Below are 14167 nucleotides of genomic sequence, written 5' to 3'. Positions count from 1 at the left end.
GGAGGGCAGGAGTGGGATGGGGGGGAGGGCAGGAGTGGGATGGGGGGGAGGGCAGGAGTGGGATGGGGGGGAGGGCAGGAGTGGGATGGGGGGGAGGGCAGGAGTGGGATGGGGGGAGGGCAGGAGTGGGATGGGGGGAGGGCAGGAGTGGGATGGGGGGAGGGCAGGAGTGGGATGGGGGGGAGGGCAGGAGTGGGATGGGGGGGAGGGCAGGAGTGGGATGGGGGGGAGGGCAGGAGTGGGATGGGGGGGAGGGCAGGAGTGGGATGGGGGGGGGAGGACAGGAGTGGGATGGGGGGAGGGCAGGAGTGGGATGGGGGGAGGGCAGGAGTGGGATGGGGGGGGAGGACAGGAGTGGGATGGGGGTACGGATGGGGGGGGACAGGAGTGGGATGGGGGGACGGATGGGGGGCAGGAGGGATGGCGGGGCAGGAGGGGCGGGGGAAGGGCAGGAGGGGGGAGGAAGGGGCAGGGGGGGGGAAGGGGAAGGGGGGGGGGAGAAAGGGGCAGAAGGGAGGTGGAAAGGGGCATAAGGGGGGGGGGTTGGAAGGGGCAGAAGGGGGGGGAGGAAGGGGCAGAAAAAGGGGGAAGGGGCAGAAAAAGGGGGGGAGGAAGGGGCAGAAAAAGTGGGGGGAGGAAGGGGCAGAAAAATGGGGGGGAGGAAGGGGCAGGAGAGGGGGGAAGGAAGGGGCAGGAGTGGGGGGGGGGGCGTTGCGAAGAAAAGAGAATTGGGAGTGTGTGTGGGCTAGATTTGGTGGTGGTTGAGGGGGGAGTGGGAAAATGGTCGGGTGTCACAATTTTCACCGTTTTAACCCACAAACATGCAACAAGAAACTGGGAAAACCTAGTTCTAAATGCGAAACCCACTGCAGTTCTTTAGTTTTCCCCCTATTGCTAGGAGTCACTCGGACAAGACATGCTTTCACTCTGATTTCCTAAAGCGATGCAGGTGTCATGGTGGGCTGGGTGGCTGGTGAGTGTATTATCTGGCACTGGAAGGACTTCAGGAACCTGGCATCGAGGAGGTAAGTCACGTGGACACCGCTGCTTGTCAAAGTGCTGGTGCTGTTTGCAAAATGCCAGTGTGGCGTCCGTGCTGTTTCAGAGTTACCTTCATGCCAATTTGTGGCAAACCTGGCCGTGAAGGATCATTTTGGTGTCAATATGTCAGAATCATACTCGTAGCCCCCACCTCTAGTGGCCTTAAAGGCTTTGTGGCTAGCAGTCTCATAAAAAAGAAGAAAACTAGAGCCAATATGACTCTGCGTATTCCCTGCCAGTGACAATGGGTAGATGCCTTCGTTGACTGTCCTAAAAATAAACAAGTTTGATTGAAATCCCTTCACCTGTTCTGAAGTATCACATTTATACCAGCCATGGCAGGTTTCACATTAATCGGTGAAGCGGTTTCGGAGAAGGGATTTTTTTAATTATCGGCTTTCAAGCTAATATGGCTGCCAACCACATGACATATGACATATGACATTAAAAATGTACACTCTGCATATGTATGGGTCGGGGATCATGTTTGTGAAGTTTTGTGTTGATCGGATAAGGCTCGTTTTTCTATCCAAGATGGATGCCAAACCACGTGACCTAAGACGCCATAATTTTCAAGCTATATGAAACAATGGTGTTAAAAGACATTTGTAAAGTTTCGCATCGATGGTGTAAGCGGTTTCTGAGATATAATTATTAAATATTTTGCTTCAATCCAATATGGCTGCCATACCATGTGACCAGACGTTTTCGTGATCAACTTTTAATCAACATGCCTAGTTGATGACACACAAAGTTTTGAGTCGATCACTTCGGTGGTTTGGGAGATGTTTTTTTTAAAGGTTTAGGTTAAATCCAATATGGCTGCCAAACCATGTGACCCATGATGTCATAAATTTAATATTTCAATACAAATGCGTCATAGATCATGTGCATGAAATTTCTGATTTTTAGGATAAGGCATTCGATTAAAACATTTGTGGCTGGTATACCACTTCACCGATGGTCATCATTATCACGCTTTTGTTTCCTATTGGGAGTACTTGGCAATGTGCCAAATTACAAACTTTTCCATTCAGCGGTTTCTGAGAAATATTTTTATTATTATTTGCGTTTAATCCAGGATGACTGCCATACCACGTGACCTATGACGTCATAATTATTTTAAAAAAACATTCTACATGGCTGTCGCTCTAACCCTGAAAGTTTCGTCTGAATTGGACATTTGGTTGCTGAGAAAAATGAGGTTTTGCCCGTACGGACAACCCGAAAACATAATGGCTCCGGCCACCTTCGGGAGTGAGGCATAAAAACGCTCAGCTCAAGAAGCAAAACCTCAACAAAGACAATGAGCAACTTCTTTGGAAAGAGATGAAAGCAGTGAAGTTGGATACATGTGCCAGAGTCCAAGCAACCCAGGATTAAAAGAATGACAGAAAAAATTCATGTTGTTATATTAATCTTTATTTCATACTTTCTTCATCGTTTGTTTAGAATCTGCTCTGTACAAGTGCGTTGCAATGAACAAGCAAAAAAAGGCAGGGGTGGCTATCTTCATAAGGCCAAACAAGGCACAAGTGGAAATGGAGGAAAATCGATAAGAGAACAAAACAAACAAACAAACAAAACAAAAACAAGCGAAATTAAGTTCAAGGGGATGGGGGTATTAGTGTGAGAATCAAGTGTCTCATACATCATCACAAATATTGTCTATATAAAAAAAGAGGGGGTGGGATTTCTTGATATGCCTTGTGTCTGAAAAGATTCCTGATATGCCGAGGCATGACAGAGAGTAGAGCGAGCACACGGCTATCGGCATCATCGTCGCTGGAGTTTTAAAACCAAATAAATGAATACAAGTAGCAGAAAGAAAGGAGAAGAAAGTTGCGATCAATCATCAAGGAATAAAAGCATTCTCAGGAATAATAACGCAATATTTTGTATTGCAATCAAGAGGAAAGCAAATAGCGACAGAGCCATAGCTATTCAATATCGCTGAATCCATTGGATAAATCCATGTGGTAGACCAGAAGCATAGCAAGTGGTAATACTTAAAAAATAATGTCTGAAAATGCAAATTCAGGAGAACCGAACCACTTATGATGGCCGAGGAGCAAGACGAGCAGAAAGCCAAAAACGTGCAACTGCAACCCTCACACCATCTTGACACCAGGCCTCGGAATTGTTATCATGGCCATTTAGCAGATATGGAGCAAAATGAATGTTAGTGTAAGATTTCAAGTCTGATAACTTCAATCACTTCCACATAACAGAGTGTGTGTCGTTTTGTACCATTATTTGGTGCAACGATTCTATTTTTTTTTTTATGAGGTTAAATGAAAACAGCAGATAATAATCACTACATCTCCAAGTGACATAAAGATGGATGCCGAGTAATGTGCAGTATTTGGGAAACAAACATAGGAGCTCCGAGATGTGGATGCACACACCAAGCCAGTCTGACTTGCAGGCAGAATAACAAATGCTGCCTGTGTGCCGTCCAGAGTCTGACCACATCACCTTGGGAATATCAGGAACACTGGAAATAATTCACGTGCCTAAACTAACAAACAAACATAAAAAGAAAGCCCGAACATTGCACAGGTCTGCAGGGTATGTTAACTCACACCCCGCCCGAGATGACAACAAAAAGAAAAAGAAAAAAAAAAGCAGAGCACTGACCCAAGTATTCGATACGAATAAGACCAAGTCATCATGACTTCCAGCATACATTCATAACCAGGAACGATGCCTTGGCTCAGTCAACAGAGCATCAGTAAGGCGGTCCACGTCGAGGGATCAAACAGAGAGCGCCACACTCAATCCCAACGAAAATGCATTTACAACCCTCCAGTAACAAGGCAACGCAAGGATCAACTTTTGATTCCTGCTGCAAATCATCTCAATAACTCAAAAAAACCAGCAGTAATGAACATCTAGCTGGGTTTCAGCCTTGCCCGACAAAGAGTCCGCATTAGTTGCTCAACATCATAGGAGATCCAACGTTGGCAGTGACGCGTCACATTTTTGCTGCAATCGCATATGAGGATGTACACCGATGGGTATAACCGTTTGCAGGCTCCGCTTAATAATACAAAACAGTTCCACACAGAGAAGCGACGAAATTCTAAATCACAACCACTTATATCTGCTTTACGATATTTAGTTTCTGTATCATCAAGGAGCAACTCACATCTCACGTGGACACGTTAAGACAAAGTCGAGTGCAGCAAATGTATTTACAAGTAGTTTTCCTTTCTTAAGACGAGTCTGAAAAGTCATTTGAAATGTTGAGCTGTATCATAGCCAGCAGTGACTGCAGTTACTACTTTGGCTGTTCACAAAATAATTCTCACCAGTTTATGGGGTCAACTCTTTTTCACCAGTCTTGTCACATCGAGAGTTGGCCCAGAAGGTAGTATATGTGGAATCAAACTGAGTCCTAGGCTCCTATTTGGCAGATATTGGATATAACGATGATGAAACGATTGTATTTGAGCATCTAAACAATATGGTTGTGTTATGCATCAAATACTGACAGTGGCACACAGGTCTCCTTTCATGTGCTAGGCAGGGAACCACACCACCTAGTACCGTGTACATGTGCACATATAGAAACACCCAAAATGCAATAAAATAATGCAAAGTTGTGTAATCAGCTTTGAAAAGGCCATCTGTTGTCCGATCACAATATCTACAATTGTCTTCTGGGAGAAAAAAAGGAGATCCCAGGTCACCCACGGTGGTAAGAGCCGGATATGTTTTTCTTTTCCTTAAACACGCTGCACTCTAAGGCTCATAGAGGAGCTCGTACACAAATCGTATGCAGGCCAAAGATATGAGCAGACATCAAAGTACCGTGTGCCTGAAGTAAACAACGAACAAACATAAAATGGTAGGAGGTATTTGAACCGGGGTCCTCGCATCTTGAGCCAGGTTGCTCACGTGGGAATGCTACGGGCCCAACCAAACTTAAAATCGATTCATCGCTGCTTATATTTCCTCCGGGAATTTGAGAGTTGTAGATAAACCAACCGTTAATGAAATCAAGTGCTCTCGTTAGTCAAGGGCATTCACTGTACGCCTTTAAAGATTTCACGCCATCGATAACATATTTACGAATACTGCGTGTTCACAGGTGTAATCAATTTCGGTTTGCATGCCGGTTGGTAGTTCAAGTTTAAACCCACACGGTGTTTCCCCAAGTGTTAAAAAAACAACTCCTCACATGATAAGTTAAACATTCATACTCTCTTTCATGGATACTTCACAATTACTGTTATAAATAATAATAATAATAATGTCAAGAAGATTAAAAAAAGAAACTTCTATGCCTTTAAACTTTTGACTTTCAACGAATGTCTGTGAAGTATTACTTTCGTAACACCAATCACACTTGTATACTTTGAGAGATTTCATTTTGCTGCTAATATGGACAATGAAAAGAAGCAAGTTCTCTCTGTTAATACATCAGACCTTTGTACTTGTGGAGCCCACCAAAATATTATGTCATCAGGGCTAAACCAAAGAATGAGCATAAACTACAAAAACAAAAGTACAAGAGAAAATAAGAAAACATTTCTCACATGCTCATCCTAGCTAATAATTAATCAAGAATGGTGATTTTAAAACTCTAACTGACGGCGGAATTCAAGAACCAGCCAATGCTTTTCTGCTGCCTTGACTTTTCCGTGGCCTGTCGGACATATGGCCAGCATCCTGTGCTTGGTGATGTCCGGCCCATGCCGGCAAAGGAGACTGTACCACATTGTGGAGGTGTTCCTGGAGTCGGTGGGCCACCCAGTGAGCCCATTTCATCCTGGATTTTTTCAGACGGGTCCTCGACCTCCTCGCTTAGCCTTCCATCACCATCTTCAATCTGTAGAAGCGATATCATGAGGATGCTTTTTGATACAATAGAATAGGCTTCCCATAATTGAATCTGAATTCAATGCTTTATTTAGTACGACTAGAATTGACTTCTTGTCAATATAAACAATATTAATTAAACAACATTCTTATCGCTTACAAAAACACCATGGTCCTCACAATGAATGCAACATCATCATTTAACATGACAAAGTGCATTTCGTTGGAAGTTCACAGTGACCAGCACAAACTCCAATGATGTAAAGAGCAGTTATAGTTGTATTGTTATACTTATCAAAATGTTGGAATTGGTTAAAGAGTGGCCATGAGTGCGGAGGCTAAAACAAGCAAACTCACACTCGATGGGAAAAAAGAGCCACATCCATTTGGAGAGCGAGGTCCAGGAACCAAGTCGCTCTTCTTGGGAATGCGAAACCCACCCCAGTTCTTTAGTTTCCCCCCGTTGCTAGGTGTTACTCGGACATGACATGCTTTCACTCGAGGTTCACAAAGTGATGCAGGTGTCATGGTGGGCTGGGTGACTGGTGAGGGTGTATTATCTGGCACTGGGAGGACTTCAGGAGCCCGGCGCCGAGGGGGTCGGCCACGTGGACGCCGCGGTTTGTCAGAGGACGCTGGTGCAGTCTGTGAAATGGTAGGGCGGCGTCCGCGCCGTTTAGGGGTTACCTTCACGCCAATTTGTGGCAAGCCTGGGTGTGAAATATCATTTTCGTGTTAATACGTGAGAATCGTAAACGTTGCAGTGGAAACAATGCATAACAAAAAGATTTGCTGCAAGTGAGAAATAAAGAAAATGTTGCTCAAAACATTTAGCAATGTACATATGTTGAAATGCAATTCCCAAATTATGTGTACAAATGTGTCCTTCCATAGAAATACCTTCAATGCACGAAGCATTATTAAACTAGCACACCTCTGAATTTTTATAACTAACTGTTGTTAAAATGGCCACATTTTGTTGCCTCAAGATGAATTATACACTGTGATTGTTACAATGCATCATCTTAAATTAACGACTTTCGACAAAGGCTGGAAACCACCATAGGTTTGCAGCTACTTAATAGTCCTAATGCGTCCATTCAAAGGATGCAGCGGACTCTCGATAATTTTAACACCAAACTCTTTGAATTCAATCTGTTATGACCCCTGTGACTCTAAGTCCCCACCCCCTATGGCATAGACAAAGTTGCATTTCAAAATGTTCAAAAATTTGCCCGTAATTGTATTTTTGGGGGGAATTTGACCTTTTGACCATCCCCACGGGGTGGAGCCAAAAATGATACTGCTCTCGCAGCTTTTTGCCATGTGGTGATCATAACTACCAAGGCTGGTGAATTTCTTCAAGGAGATGGTATGACAGATGGATAGACAGACAGAGCCGATTACATTCCCCTCCACCCTCGTTTATTTTTTAAGTATGGGGGCAACTAGAGTTGTCAGCAACTATCAAAATTCCCAAGCAGCAGGACCTAGAATTGGAAGAAGGAATGAGATGCCTTTTGATACTGACATGGCAACAAACCTATAAAAAACGTTTTTCTTGTCAAAATAAGCATTGGCGTCTCATTTGCTATTGGTGACATCTTGGTTGCTCAGGAAGGACTCAGAAACTGTTATGGGAACTCGTTTTCAAAGCATAATTAATTATTAAAGCTTGTAATCTGTATATAGCATTTTTGTCAAAATCCAACAACTTCCCTTTGTTGAAAGTCAATTTAATTGGCCTGTGTCATTAATATTATTTTGGACAGATACTTCTCCTTTGATAACTTGAAGCACCCCAGACCATCGAGGATGTACATGAAGTTTTAGATAGATTGGTACAGCAGTTCTGAAGAAAAAGATGAAATTGTTCTTTTAATAGGTTTTTTCTATTGTAAATCTAAGATTACTGTTAAGCGTTTCAATTGATGAGATAAGTGAGAGGAAATGCACAAGATGTGACAGCTGGCAACAGCCCCGTGAAGTTTTAAGTTCATCAGTGTAGTCATCTGAGAAAAACTTCTCATAAGTATGGTGGAGTAATAATGAGGATGATAATGACAAGTCAGGAGACGACGATGGTTCACGAGCGAGCGGTATTCAATGACAACGGTCAAAACCGACATTGAAAATATATAAATAGGAATGTATTATCTGTTATGAGACGAGTTAGCTACACAATACCGAAAATTGGGTTTGATTCCGACAACTTTGAAAATTTGACCTTTGTGACCTTGAAATGTCAAAACGAAGGTTACTGACCTTGAAATGAGATAGAAAATAATGTATAATCAGTTATGAGGTTAGTTAGCTACACAATACCGAAAATTCGGTTCGATTCCGCCAACTTTGAAAATTTGACCTTTGTGGCCTTCAAAGGTCAAAGATTCTGAAATTTGTTGGAAAACTTGTATTTCATGATGTATGTGATAATATAAGATCATGTACGACATTTCACCCTATCAGGAAACGAACAATGTAATAAAACCATCAAAAATCGACTTTTCTAAATTTTGTGACCTTGTGACCTTGACCTTGGGGCGAAAATGAAAAATCGAGCTCCGTGGGGCTAGACACATGACATTGGCCTAACCAAATACTGAAACCCCTGTCAGATTCCATCAAACCCGTCGGAGAAGATGTAACTTGAACTTGATTACCCCCTAAAAATACATCTTTTTCGGGCGTGGCTCCGCCCACAATGGGCGCAATACACCCACTCCAGGCAGGACACAACTAGATCATGATATCAACCTCCCACCCAAGTTTCATCAAGATCGGATGATATCATCGGGTAGTTATGCTACCCGATGATATCATCCGATGTCTGTCGGACAGACAGACACACAGACACACACCCATGATGAATATAGTGGTCACTCTGTTTGATAATGCGTGAACCAATAACTGCAGCAAGAACGATAGGCATCTACACATACTGCCTTGGAAGCCTAAAAATAAAATCTTATGTTTTACCTGGCACTTCAATCTTGCTAAACACTTGTACAGCCACATGGCAGTCTCCAGTATCGTTCTTCATTTCAGCACCACAGACAGTCGCAAATGCAAAGAGCAAAGCCTCATCTTGAGGACTGGTAAGCTGGCCCCCCACTGGATCAACGAGAGCTTTTCAATCACTTCAACCTCATATGTCTTACAACTATTCAATCCTTTTGCTTCCTGTGTTCTTTCCCATAAAAATAAATATTTTTTTCCAATTGATTGATCTTACCTCTCCTTTTCCTCTCTGTCTCTGTCTCTGTCTCTGTCTGTCTCTGTCTCTGTCTCTGTCTCTGTCTCGTCGCCTTTTTTTATTCTGTCTCCTATATTTTATATACATACATGTACAGTGCCATCAGGAAGTATTCACAACCCTTTAATTTTTTCACATTTTGTTGTGTTACAGCCTGAATTTAAAATGCATTAATTGAGATTATTTTTGTCACTGATCTACAAATAATACCCCATCATGTCAAAGTGGAATTTAAAATATATATATAGATTTTTTACAAAACAATTAAAAAGGAAACGAGGTCGCGTAAAAAGTTGCGTAAAATTTTGAATTTGCAGTTAAATATCGAGTTGACTGAAGTTGAGCAAAATTTCATGGTCAGGTTTTGAGGTTGGAAATCTAATTTTAGTATGCAAAGTTGAAAGTTCATAAATCTGGAGATTACTGCAATTTAATTTCTTTGCCATGAGTTGACAACTTATAACCTCACCATGTTGTGCCAGCTGCAGTTGGAGACGCCTGAAAAATAGCTGTTCGCACAGACGCACCGAAGCTCCTTTGAGTTTCTCTCTCCGAAGAACCATGTAGCACAAGTTCCTTGCCTAACATGACAGGGCAACGGTGAAAGGGGAAGGAGTGATAGAGAAGGACAGAGTGAAGTTTGACATCATCATTTGGTTCATTTATATGAACCATTTCTATACAAGGTGATATTAAACAAGAAAACACGAACAGTACACCAATATTATCATTTAGGAGACAATAATGTGAATCAATAAGCTTACCCTTTCAAGATTTTGTCGCAAATGGGTGAATCCAGCACCCTGTGATAGTTTGTTTGGCTCTTTCACATGAGCTGGACTTGAATGCTGCTGGTCATCAAATTTGGTCTCTTCCTCTTCTGCTTTCTCCTCTGTATACTGTTCTTTATCTCTTTCTTCCTTCCATATCATCTGTGAACCATCCTCAGATTCACATTCCACATCTTCTATTTCCATCTTCCCCTCTTTTTTACTCTCATCGTCGTAGTCATTGTCTTCTTCTCCCTCTTCATCATCCTCCTCCTCCTCCTCCTTTGTCCCACCCTTTTTAACAGAAAGTCCTTGTCCTCCCAGTGTGCCAGTACCTCCCCGACCATTCCCTACACATGGTGCTTCAGTCTTTGGCGGTCGCAGCAGAGAACGGTTGAAGTCTCCCCTTCGCCTAAGCTTCCAATACTGGAAGACAAAGTCTGCAGTATCCTCTGACAAACCAAGTGACCGTGCAACCTCAGAAGGTTGCACTGACCCAAAGAACTCTTCATCAAGTCTTAAAAGTCTTTGTTTTCGGTGGCTAGACAGAGGCTGCTGCTGATTTTCAATACTCAATGTTTGCCCCTCATTGCCCGAGTCTGAAAAATCAACAGATCCTGAGAGCGCAGTATGTTGGGGACAGCTGGCTCGGAAGCGAACTTGGTCAGTGCGCTGGTCAAGCAATGTTTGCATGGAAAGGCCAGCTGTGAAGGCACAGGTGACATGGAATGCAGCTACACATGACCAGTCTGAGCACTGAGGGAGGTACAGGAAAGACAAGTGGCAACAAGAAGCAGGAAACTGAGCTTTCAACCGTTTTCAAAAGCAATGTACATATGGAGAATCAGCTTAGAATTAAATAAAAGAGGTACGGTACTTAAACTGCCACAAGTCATAAGATATATCCGATGGAGGTCAGGGTGGTTGGCTCATCATTCATGTGCAACAAACCATAGCAATACTGCCTACTAATTTAATAACTAATGAATATTCAAGAGGAAAACAAACAAAATATGAAAGAAAATGTTAATACCGTATATCTTCTGAACTTGCAAGACAGTATATTTACCAACCGAGAGAAATGTATGTGCACTTTACTCACATTATCACACCGTATTTAACCTGCTATACATAGAAAAGCCAAAGACAATGAATGAATAAGAAAAGCTGACAAACAAAGTAAATGTGGAAAAGTGCAGTTAGACAGGAGAGTCAGTGAAAATGTAAAAGATCGGGAATAGGAATAGGAGATATCATAACATGACGATCAGTTACAGGAGTGGAGAGAAGAACATTATTCGAGAGACTCATGGAGGCGATTACACGGTAAAGAGAAGGGTGGGCAGGTATAAGAGAGGGGGGGGGGGGGGGGAGAGGAGAGAATGAGTGGAGGTGAGTTCACTTTGGGAGGGCAACAAGATTTGGGTTGCTATAGCTGAATAACTGCGGCCGGGTCTAGCGTGTGATGGACAGAGTCGAGATGACAGGAGGGACGAGACCAGAAATGAGACAATGCCACTAACTTGCCTGCAGTGGAAGAGGAGCAAACTTTACATCCTCAGCTTCCTGTTAAGCAACTCCAATTAACCCCAGAGCCTTGGATTCCACAACTTCAAGGTATGAAAGTTAAGATCTGGCAGCACCTATCCGCAGAAGACATCCATACTCCATACACAGAAGACGTACTCTGTTTGGAGCTGAGACCGGTTCAGAATGACTTTGGCTGTGGTACACTGTTCATTCCACGGAAAATTCCAAAGTGCATCCCTGTACTAGATGCCAGCTTGGATATGTGATCGACCCAGGAAAGGTCATGGTGGTTTGTCCAAAGAGCAGCAAAGACTGCACATCTACCAGAGGTTGATTGCACAAATAAACTAGAACGGCACTCAGTAGAGAGCATACCTCCGCCGCCAGACTGAACAGTTTGTTTTGTATCCCAATGATAGGCCGGATCTGGATTCGGACCTGAACCAAAATCGAATCGGCTTGTTCTTTTCACAAAACCAACTCATCCACCTCGTTTAGTCATGTCGTCCGTAACGTTTTTAAATATCATGTCGGGACATGTTGTTGCTTTTCGCCCGATCCTCAATGGTGAAGAATCACTTTAAAAAATTCAACAAGTCCCGTATCCGAATCCATATTCAGACCTTCACCAAAATCAAATCGATTCATCCTTGTCACACACCCAATCGATCCACCAAGTTTTGTCCAAATCCGTCCATAACCTTTTGAGATATCGTGCAATATATCATTTCTGTCTCAATCTCCCAATGGTGAAGAATCACTTTAAAAATCCTACTAGCGGGATCCGAATCCAGATCTTCACCAAAATCTAATAATTTTGTCCGTGTCACATACACGACCTCTCTGCCAAACTTCATCCAAATCCGTCCACAACTTTTTGAGATATCTTGTTCACAGACAGACAAACAAAGACAGACAGACAGACAGACAGGGGTGAAAACATAACCTCCATCCACCTTCGGTGGCAGAGGTAACCAGATGTCTAGTGATTTGGTCGTTATATAAAGATAGAGCAAGTGTGTGGGAATTGGAAGCATTCAATGACACGTTTCACGTCATTGACAAAACCAGAATTTGGTCCAAATTGTTGGACAAGGATGCTGCTGCAGCCTGCACTTCACTGATGTAGGAAACTTTCTGGCAAAGACTGGAGTAATCTGTACAGTGATGTATGGGGTTTTCCTGGACAGGCCGAAAGGTCATCGACGTGACCGCATGACTTGTCCTCCCATGACTTGAAGGACAACAGACTCTAAGGTAAGGCATGAGATAGAACACCCTCAGGGGCCACACATTGCTTGCAAACAAAGAAAATCCATCAATCGGTAAAGAAGAGGACCCCAGTTTTCCTCGGCAGAAAGTTTTACGATCATGGCTGGTTGTCAGACGATTTTTTAAAAAAACCTTTAGAGACCATTTTTCCCCGCAGAGCAGGGGTTGGCCTTTTTTGGGCACCGTGGTCCCCTTTTATGAAGCAATGTTTTACGGCCGGATGCCCTTCCTGCCACCAACCCTGTTAGTCGCCTCTTGCGACACACAGGGAATTACCAGTGAACTGGTACTCAATTTGCCGACCTCGGAAGGATGACAGGCTGAGTCAACCCCCCTGGCGTTAATTCAGCGATCGACCGGGATTCGAACCCAGGATCCTAGGATCCCAATCTGGCACCCTAACCGCTAAGCCAACACCAGGCTTCTGGTTGTCAGACGATGTACAATACATACTCAGGGGTATGTCCAGTGAGACTGTTGTGACATTGCTTCTTGAAAACATAACGTGTTGCTCAAAATGTAAAACTGCAAAATGAAACACGTGCACATACATGCGCTCTTGCACATGCACACATTGATGATGTTACATGAACAAATTTTCGGTTTCAGAAGGAACTTTGGCTCATTTATATACGAGTACATCGAAAATGGATTTTATCTCAACATTCAGTGGTTAACCTATCCATTCAATGTACAATGTGTGCTGAGTCGGTTCATCAAAAATGTAGTGGTTTGAGAGGGTCATTAACCAATGTGGCAGATACATTTAAGAGTAAGGTGTGCACAGAGGGAGCTGCAGATGGAGGAAATGTTGAGCTGGATCTTGGAGACGGCGTGAAGCTGGAAGGTGTGAAAACATTTTGCTACCTCGGAGACATGCTGAATGGAGAAGGTGGATCAGACTCGGCAACGGTTGCTAGAGTGAGATGTGCATGGAAGAAGTTTCGGGAACTGAGTGGCGTGCTGATGAGGAGGGGAGTGTCATTGAAGCTGAAGGGAAAGGTGTATGCTGCATGTGTGAGAAGTGTTGTGATTTATGGGAGCGAGACATGGGTAATGAACATGGAGCAGCAACGAAGGCTGGAAAGGGTGGAAATGCGAATGGTTCGGTGGATGTGTGGAGTATCGTTGAGAGAGAGAGAGGAAGACAAATGATGAATTGCGAAAGATGATGGGAATAGAGCCTGTGATTGATGCTGTGAAGAGGAACAGGTTGAGATGGTTTGGTCATGTGTTGAGGAAGGATGAAATTGACTGGTTGAGAAGAGTGATGGAAATGAATGTAGAAGGAAGTAGAGGACAGGGAAGACCGAGAAAGACTTGGCTAAAGATGGTCGAAGAAGAAATGCGGGCAAGGGGGTTAACAAGGGGAGATGCAAAAAATAGGGCAAAATGGAGAAGATCGTCATGGGGACCGCAAGGCTAACCCCCGATCTTGCAGGGAAAATGGCCTTAAAATGCCTGTTGTTTG

General features: G+C 43.4%; 1 protein-coding gene across 5 annotated transcripts in view; it reads right to left on the bottom strand.

The window, feature by feature from the left end:
- Positions 1-2445: 2445 nt before the first annotated feature.
- Positions 2446-14167, bottom strand: part of LOC137439685 (protein Jade-1) — a 56449-nt gene continuing 44727 nt past the window's right edge. For all 5 annotated transcript variants that reach the window (XM_078768138.1, XM_078768137.1, XM_068135681.2 and 2 more), the window contains 4 exons: positions 9889-10650; positions 9594-9705; positions 6226-6578; positions 2446-5878 (listed from right to left, as the gene is read on the bottom strand). In XM_078768138.1, the coding sequence (XP_078624264.1) occupies positions 5633-5878; positions 6226-6578; positions 9594-9705; positions 9889-10650 (1473 nt within the window). In that variant the 3' untranslated portion in view covers positions 2446-5632. The remainder of the gene's footprint in view (positions 5879-6225; positions 6579-9593; positions 9706-9888; positions 10651-14167) is intronic.

This window comes from Myxine glutinosa, chromosome 14 (assembly GCF_964187855.1).
Source record: "Myxine glutinosa chromosome 14, kmMyxGlut1.1, whole genome shotgun sequence".
Taxonomy (NCBI): Eukaryota; Metazoa; Chordata; class Myxini; order Myxiniformes; family Myxinidae; genus Myxine; species Myxine glutinosa.
This window is presented reverse-complemented; position numbering and strand designations above follow the sequence as displayed.